At 40.0% G+C, this 9860-nt stretch overlaps 1 protein-coding gene across 1 annotated transcript in view; it reads right to left on the bottom strand.

Annotated features, from left to right (window-relative positions):
• The window catches only part of ftsj3 (FtsJ RNA 2'-O-methyltransferase 3), a 49982-nt gene that overhangs the window by 6604 nt on the left and 33518 nt on the right, over positions 1-9860 (bottom strand). The window contains exons 13-14 of the mRNA XM_061976159.2: positions 3871-4070; positions 3682-3796 (exon numbers count right to left, since the gene is read on the bottom strand). Coding sequence (XP_061832143.2) covers positions 3682-3796; positions 3871-4070 — 315 coding nt within the window. The remainder of the gene's footprint in view (positions 1-3681; positions 3797-3870; positions 4071-9860) is intronic.

Here is a 9860-nt window from a genome sequence, read left to right as displayed (position 1 = left end):
GCAGTTAGCAGTCTAGCTTCGGATGCCCTGTTGACACCAATATCTAGCGGCTGGAGGTCTTTTGTCAATCCACCCGGAATGACGGCGAGTATTGAATTAAGCGCGTAAGCGTGTCTCTCAATGTGCTGTTATGAGCTAGCAAATATAACAACTACACTACCCAGCATGCAACGATAGTTACGAGCATGCGCGGTAGCCCTGAGAAGCGTTGTTGTATGCTGGGAGTTAGAATGTGGTTATGAGCACGCTGTGAGTAAACGTTGAGAACTCAGTTAACACGCCTCGTCTGCATTATTTATAATTAGACATACAACACACTTAATAGTAGCCATTTTGGGGTCTTTACATAAACACACAAATGGAAATGAAACGTCACATATCCCAGCATGCACCGCGCGCTTCTTCTACGGGGAAAAAAGATGGCGGCTGTTTACCGTAGTTGCGAGACCTAAACTTTATGAAAATGAATCTTAATATTTATCCATATATAAAGCGCACCGGGTTATAAGGCGCACTGTCAGCTTTTGAGAAAATTTGTGGTTTTTAGGTGCGCCTTATAGTGCGGAAAATACGGTAGTTGTGCAAATACCTTTTACAACATTAACAGTTACATATACTATGTACAAACGAACAATTAACTTTCACTTTAATCATACTATCATTGTTGTGTTATTAAGCAAAATAAGCAATTTCTTTTACTTTTGTTGAAATGTTTACACTGTACACTTTTTTTGTATTGGATGTTTAGCTTTATTTTTGCACATTTTAGCAAATAAGCAATACTTTTACTTTTTGTTGAAATATTTACACTGTTACAGAATATTTCCGTTTTGTACTTCCATCCATCCATTTTCTACCGCTTATTCCCTTTGGGGTCGCGGGGGGCGCTGGAGCCTATCTCAGCTACAATCGGGCGGAAGGCGGGGTACACCCTGGACAAGTCGCCACACTTTTAATTTTGAAATGCTTATACTATTGCAGAATATTAAGATTTGCACTGGATGTTTACTTTTATATTTGCACATTAAAAAGCAAATAAGCTACTTTTAATTTTGTTAAATGTTAAAAGTTTTAAATGTTTACATTGTTACAGAATATTTTGTCATGTTGTTGTCAATGTTGACTGAGTGGTCATTCTTTTTTTTTTGTAAATAAAAGCCATGCCTTTTGAAAAAACTGGCCTACATTTATTTTTTCCTCCTCATTTTAAATTAAAAAAATAATCGGTAAAAGGAAAAATAATCTATAGATTAATCGAAAAAAAAATAATCTATAGATTAACCGATTAATCGAAAAAAATAATCTATAGATTAATCGATAGAAAAATAATCATTAGCTGCAGCCCTACTTCACATAGAGTGGAACCTCCATTCACGAGCGCATTTATTTGCGAACCTTTACATCACGCCAAATATGCCTCTGTGTGCAGACCGTGTCTCGGTGTAGAAACGTTGCATTTATTTTGTGTGCCACTGGAAGCCCTAAGGGGACTGCCATTTTGATGCCATCACTTCCTGTAATCGCAGGCATGGCTATTTTGAACAGGCGAAGCCCCTTATGTTTCATCTTGTTTACATTTCGAAAAGCTTCAAGGCTAGCGGAACTTCTGACGAGTTCATTTCCACAATCGTCGTACCTTGTGCCGGTCAGAGCTGGGTCAGCCCGTCTTAGAGATCACTTTGTGTGATCATAAACGTAATTAGCCTCATGCTTGCGGCGCCTTCATTTTGAGGATTTTATCGGCGAAGGGGGCTTTGTTCCTAAGAAAGTCCTTAATTGTGACGAGACTGAAAAAGATGCCACAGGGGACCTTTATCACAGCAAGAGAGAAGGCACTACCAGGACACAAGCCGATGAAGGATCGGCTCACACTGCTAGTTTGTGCCATTGCAAGCGGTGACTATGTAAAGCCACTGCTTGTTTATTACTCCAAAACACCAAAAATATTTACCGTAACAATGCCACAAATATTGTCAGACAAAAAGGTAAAAAGATGTTCCTTCTTTGAGCTCACCAACGAGATGTATGCGTTTACGTGCGTGTTCAGTGTTGACATTTGAGCTTGCTGATTGGATAAAAAAATCGATTTCTGAGCTATGACTTCTGTTTTGTACGATCAGCCATTTTTGAAACAATTTAGGTATGTAAATAAACATTTACAGAATCTTTGTGTAAATAACTCATTTCGCAACGTATATATCTGTGACTTATAGTCCGGTACAGCTAATATATGGAATATATATATATATATATATATATATATATATATATATATATATATATATATATATATAATATAAACACACCGTACAGGCCAAAAGTTTGGACACACCCTCTCATTCAATGTGTTTTCTTTATTTTCATGACTATTTACATTGTAGATTGTCACATCAAAACGATGAATCGTGGGCTTTCCCTTGACAAATTCCAAAAATTCCCAGATTTCCCGGAACCCATTCATACCATTCTACCTTCAACACATCCCACCATTCTGGAAATTCGAACACATGTGGAGTTATGTACTTAACAAAAAAAGGTGAAATAACTGAAAACATGTTTTATATTCTAGTTTCTTCAAAATAGCCACCCTTTGCTCTGATTTGCACACTCTTGGCATTCTCTCAATGAGCTTCAAAAGGTAAATTTGATATAAATATATTTATATCAAATTATATTTATTTTATTTTATATTATTTAATTTATATTATATATATATATATATATATATATATATATATATATATATATATATATAAACACACCGTACAGGCCAAAAGTTTGGACACACCCTCTCATTCAATGTGTTTTCTTTATTTTCATGACTATTTACATTGTAGATTGTCACATCAAAACGATGAATGAACACATGTGGAGTTATGTACTTAACAAAAAAAGGTGGAATAACTGAAAACATGTTTTATATTCTAGTTTCTTCAAAATAGCCACCCTTTGCTCTGATTTGCACACCTTTGGCATTCTCTCGATGAGCTTCAAAAGGTAAATTTGATACCGGTATATTTATATCAAATTATATTTATTTTATTTTATTTTATTTATATTATATATATATATATATTTATTATTTAATTTATATGATATATTTATTATTTAATAAATAATTATTTATTATTTAATAAATAATTACATTATTACATTGAAATGAAATGTGACAATCTACAATGTAGATTGTCACATTTCATTTCAGGTTTTCACTTTTGGTTGATTTATTTATTTATATAAAATTTAGTAAATAATGTAATATATGAAAATAAAGAAAACGCTTTGAAATGAGAAGGTGTGTCCAAACTTTTGGCCTGTACTGTGTGTGTGTGTGTGTGTGTGTGTGTGTGTGTGTGTGTGTGTGTGTGTGTGTGTGTGTATATATATATATATATATATATATATATATATTCTCCATATATATGTATATGTATAAATAAGTATGTATACATGTATATGGATTCTCAAATAGGGACTTTTGTCAAGGCTAGCACCAACTATTGATGTGTAAATTGATTCATATGGAGAACTTTGCTTCACGTTTCTGTTGGCGCACCACGTTGAAGAACCAATTAAGTTTGCATATCGAGGTTCCACTGTATTTTAATCGGCAAATAAGTGGCTATGCTTGTGGATGGGGACCCCAGCTGTGCAGGATTATGGGAGAAAGCGTGGACAAACCTTGCTGAACCACAGGTTGGTCTCTTTCTCTCTCTTCTTGTCCTTTCCTTCCAGCTCCACCAGCAAGCCACCGTCTTCTACCTCGTCGTCCTCCTCTTCCTCTGTGAATGTCACTCTGAAGACACGCAAACAAGGCGTTACTAAAAAAAAAAAGGCAGGTTGACAGAAAAACTAATTGTGCACAATCACTTCTTCTTCTTCTGCTGCTCCGCTGCTTTCTTGGCCAGCGCCCTCTCTCTTTCCTCCACCTCCTCCAAGTCTTCGTCGTCCAAGTCAGAGGCCAGGGACATCTCGTCTGCTTTCTCATCATCAGACAGGTAAACGTCCTCCTCGCCGTCGCTTAGGGCATCTGCGGCCTGCATGTCGCCCTTGGATATGTTGGCCAACTCCTAAATGGTTGGGGGCAGAAGAAAAAAAAGTCACCCCTCTGTTAATGAATCAAAAACAGTATTATACTCTGTTTGAAAAGTACCGGTTCGCCATATTTTTTTTTTTTACAGTCATGATGGCGCGTTGTCGTCACGTGGTGACATTGCTGGTTTTACGAGCAAAAGAGCATGTTCAGCAGCGCACGCTCACACACACACACACACACACACACACACACACACACACACACACACACACACACACACACACACACACACACACACACACACACACACACACACACACACACACACACACACACACAGAGTACTTACAAGCAGACACAGTGTGTAGAAAGAAAAGGGAGAATGGACGCATTTTGGTCTAAATCAGGGGTTTCAAACTTTACCTGGGGGCCACTGGATGCAGAGTCTGGGTGAGGCAGGGCCGCAAGAAGAGATTCCCTGAATTTTTTTTTGCATACTCCTCAGCATGTCTAGTTTTATAATGACGTTTCAAATTGTATTCCTTGTGCACCGCAACTTTCTCCGTGCAAATAAGACACGTCGGGGTGCCCCTGTGCTTAACAAAGAAATATTGCATCTCCCACTTTTCCTGGAATTGTCTTTGCTCATCACTAAAGGGTTTGTAAAAGACCTGTTTGGGGTTGTGGAATATATTTGTATTTAGCCTATGCACAGAGAATAATGTTATTTCCGCAATGTGTGTCGTTCCGCTTTTCCTCCCTAAAGCAACACGGCGGTCGGCGGATAGTAGCCGGCCGGGAAAGTACCGGGATAGCAAGCGCAAAAAAGTGACGGCTCCCAGAGTGTTATCCGGCGTCATATACAAATATATGTACCGTATTTTTCCGACTATAAGTCGCAGTTTTTTTCATAATTTGGCCTTGGGTGCGACTTATACTCAGGAGCGACTTATGTGTGAAATTATTAACACATTACCGTAAAATATCAAATAATATTATTTAGCTCATTCACGTAAGAGACTAGACGTATAAGATTTCATGGGATATAGCGATTAGGAGTGACAGATTGTTTGGTAAACGTATAGCATGTTCTATGTTATAGTTATTTGAATGACTCTTACCATAATATGTTACGTTAACATACCAGGCACGTTCTCAGTTGGTTATTTATGCCTCATGGGGACGGCGTGGCGAAATTGGTAGAGTGGCCGTACCAGCAATCGGAGGGTTGCTGGTTACTGGGGTAATCCCCACCTTCTACTATCCTAGTCACGTCCGTTGTGTCCTTGGGCAAGACACTTCACCCCTTGCTCCTGATGGCTGCTGGTTAGCGCCTTGCATGGCAGCTCCCGCCATCAGTGTGTGAATGTGTGTGTGAATGGGTGAATGTGGAAATACTGTCAAAGCGCTTTGAGTACCTTGAAGGTAGAAAAGCGCTATACAAGTATAACCCATTTATCATTTATTTATTTATATAACCTACACTTATTCAGCCTGTTGTTCACTATTCTTTATTTATTTTAAATTGCCTTTCAAATGTCTATTCTTGGTGTTGGGTTTTATCAAATACATTTCCCCAAAAAATGCGACTTATACTCCAGTGCGACTTATATATGTTTTTCTCCTTCTTTATTATAAATTTTCGGCCGGTGCGAGTTATACTCCGGAGCGACTTATAGTCCGAAAAATACGGTAGTGTTCATCGTGTGAGGCAATGCAAATTAAACAATAAAAAAAAACAAATAACGGTTTGAATTGGTCCAGGTTATCGGGGACTGTTATTACCGAGGGACAGGTGTCGCGGTGTGACTGCAGCCAAGCACGTAAGAAAACCCTCCTCTCCATGGCAACGTCTCTGTCGCTTTCACTCATTTGCCGCTTTTCCACTAACGCAGGGGTAGACAACCCAGATCCTTGAAAGAGCCATTTTGGACCCAAATAACACAACGCTATCAAGCGGCATTCATATAAAACCCGCGGGCCGCACTAACATTAAACTTTCATATTAAGGTGGGGGCCACAAAATAACATCTCGTGGGCCGCAATTGGCTCGCGGGCCGCGTGTCTGAGATCCCTGGTCTAAATAGTAAAGATAAAGGTGAAGTTATAACACTGAAATGCCCTCAGGAAGAGGTGCTTTAACACATGGCTAGCTAGTTAGCAGTTAACATCCATCCGCAGTCAGTAGTGTTCTAGCAACTTCTAAATCACTAATCTTCGCCTCCATGGTGACAAATAAAGTGAGATTTTTTTTACATGTAGCATTATCACTGGAGGAATATGCTTCACTACACAACTTAGGAGGATACAATAGCTCACCGGTGTCACAATTAGGGCTGCGACAACTAATCGATTAAATCGATTGTAAAAATAGTTGGCGATTAATTTAGTCATCGATTCGTTGGATCTATGCTATGCGCAGAGGCATTTTTTTAATTTTTTAAATAAACCTTTATTTATAAACTGCAACATGTACAAACAGCTGAAAAACAATAATCAAAATAAGTATGGTGCCAATATGCTGTTTTTCCCCCTAATAAAATACTGGAAAGGATAGAAATGTAGTTGGTCTCTTTTATCCGTTATTAATCGAAGTAATAATCGACAGATTAATCGATTATCAAATTAATCGTTAGTTGCAGCCCTAGTCACAATGTAAACAAATGCCATGGGTGGATCTACACCTGACATCCACTGTAATGATACCAAGTACAAAAGCGTATCTAGTCGATACTACTATGATTACATCGATATTTTTTATCGTCACAAAATCTTTTTTTCCCCTTTTTATTCATGTTGGATTCAAAAAGTCAGGAAATACGTATGGCGTCACACTAGTGCCAAAAATCCGAGCGCATAAAAACTGTTGTCGCGCGCTGATTCTCCACTTCGTGCGCGACACCCTTTTGCGCGCGCGTGGTGCCTTTTTGCGCGCGCGCGGTGCCTTTTTGCGCATGTTTCGTTTTGGCACTTTGGGGGCGGGTATGCTTGGACGGCCCCTTCTTTCTGATTGGTCAGGTGAAAAATGCTCATGGCCAATCAGAAGTATAGCAGGGCGGGTCATCGTCAATATGTATCAAGATTTACGGAGGAAGAAGTGGATAAAAACATGTCGCGCGCTGATGAAGGTTATTTCATACCACATAAACACGATACAGGGTAATACAAAATGTGACCCAAATAAATAATAAGACAACAAACACCATAATCACATCTTTCAGCCAGAACTGGTCCACCAGCAATAACATCCAACCATAACATTATTTTATATTTTCACTTCTTCTTGAACATTTGTTTTCTAATTTATGGAATTTCTTTTGATTCAGCCATAAAATTAATGAAATAATCTTTGAATTTCGTTTTTAAAATGTTAAAAATAGCCTTTTAATAATGTATTCTGAAACAGTTTAGAATAATCAGAGAACTGACTAACACTGACCCTACACAACTATGTTGCACAATTAAGTCTTTTTTTTTTAAAGCGAAAGAGGTAATTTCAACAGGTACAGCATCCTATGTCATATCTACATGTAATAAGATTTGTAACAAGGCAAACAGTTTGTAAATTGGTCGAAAATCGAGCAAGTTATGGTAATTTAATTAGTACATGTACCATTGACATCAATGTAATGATTGAGGCTATGTCCGAGGTAAGATGGCTACAACGTTGCTACGCTGGAGAATGATTGGTCATTTGAAAAATGCTCAGAGCCAATCAGAAAGGAGGGGCCGTCTAAGCATACCCGCCCCCAAAGTGCCAAAAAGAAACATGACAGCGCGCGCGCAGAAAGGCACCCCGCGCGCGCAGAAAGGCACCGCGCGCGCGCAAAAGGGTGTCGCACGCGCACGAAGTGGAGAATCAGCGCGCGATAACAGTTTTTGTGCGCTCGGATTTTTGGCACTAATGTGACGCCGAGAATCAGCGCGTGATAACAGTTTTTATGCGCTCGGATTTTTGGCACCAATGTGACGCCATAAATACGTCCCTGGACACATGAGAACTTAAATTATGACCAATGTATGATCCTGTAACGTCTTGGTATCGGATCGATACTTATATTTGTGGTATCATCCAAAACTAATGTAAAGTTAAGTTAAAGTACCAATGATTGTCACACTAGGTGTGGTGAAATGTGTCCTCTGCATGCCCTTGTTCACCCCCTGGGAAGTGAGGGGAGCAGTGAGCAGCAGCGGCAGCCGTGCCCGGGAATCATTTTTGGTGATTTAACCCCCAATTCCAACCCTTGATGCTGAGTGCCAAGCAGGGAGGTAATGGCTTCCATTTTTATAGTCTTTGGTATGACTCGGCCGGGGTTTGAACTCACAACCTACCCATCTCAGGGCGGACACTCTAACCCAGGGGTCGGCAACCCGCGGCCCCGGAGCAGCATGCGGCTCTTTGATCACTCTGATGCGGCTCAGCTGCATACTTGCCGACCCCCCGATTTTCCCGGGAGACTTCCGGATTTCAGTGCCTCTCGCAGAAAACTCACCCTTACAATAATAATAATAAGGGTGATTTGTGATGATTGTATAGCATTTAGCGCCCTCTACAATCTGTATAAACAGCGTGCCGGCCCAGCCTCTTGTTATATGCATATTCTGCTTGCACACGTAAGTGACAGCAAGGCATACTTGGTCAACAGTCACACAGGTTACACTGACGGTGACCATATAAAACAACTTTAACACTCTTACTAATAATGCGCCACACTTTGAACCAAAACCAAACAAGAATGACAAACACATTTCGGGAGAACATCTGCACCATAACACAACATAAACACAACATAACAAATACCCAGAATCCCATGCAGCCCTGACTCTTCCGGGCTACATTATACACCCCTGCTACCACCAAACCCCGCCCCCACCCCAACCCTGCTCCCTCACACATCAACCCCCCCCCTCTGTGCGTCGGTTGAGGTGGGCGGGGTTTGGTAGCGGGGGTGTATAATGTAGCTCGGAAGAGTTAGGGCTGCATGGGATTCTGGGTATTGGTTCTGTTGTGTTTATGTTGTGTTAAGGTGCAGATGTTTTTTTCCCGAAATGTGTTTGTCATTCTTGTTTGGTGTGGGTTCACAGTGTGGCGCATTATTAGTAAGAGTGTTTAAGTTTTTTATACCGCCACCGTCAGTGTAACCTGTGTGGTTGTTGAGCAAGTATGCCTTGCTGTCACTTCCGTGAGCAAGCAGAAGCCCCATACAACATGTGGCTGGGGCTGCACGCTTGTTGTAGTGGGCGTTAAATGCTGTACCATCACGGAACGTTCGAGAGAATAGTTGCCCTGAAATTCGTAGACTGACGGAAAAATCGGGAGGGTTGACAAGTATGACGCGGTCAAGCGCCATTCATATACAACCCGCGGGCCGCACCAACATTCAATTTTCATATTAAGGTGTGGGCCGTGTGTCTAAGACCCTTGGTTTATACATAGCACAAAGCAAAAAAAACAACTTTGTATGCAGTGTTATTTCATTTTAAATTTCAAACGATTTTTGTGGCTCCCATTGTTTTCTTTAATTTGTGAAACTGGTCAAAATGGCTCTTTGACTGGTAAAGCTTGCCGACCCCTGCTCTAACCACTAGGCCACTGAGTAGTAAAGTATCAAACGACAGAAGAATAAGTGATTATTACTTTTTAACAGAAGTGTAGCTAGAACATGTTGAAACAAAGTAAGCAGATATTGACAGTAAATGTACAAGTAGATTAATAATACATTTTTTCAGTTTGTCCCCCATAATGTCGACAAAATAATAGAATGATAAAAAAATGACACAATATGTTACTGCATACGTCAGCAGACTAATTAGGAGTCTTTGT

Source organism: Nerophis lumbriciformis, linkage group LG14, assembly GCF_033978685.3.
Source record: "Nerophis lumbriciformis linkage group LG14, RoL_Nlum_v2.1, whole genome shotgun sequence".
NCBI classification, from domain to species: domain Eukaryota; kingdom Metazoa; phylum Chordata; class Actinopteri; order Syngnathiformes; family Syngnathidae; genus Nerophis; species Nerophis lumbriciformis.
Note: the sequence above shows the minus strand (reverse complement) of the source record. Positions and strands in the feature narration are given on the sequence as shown.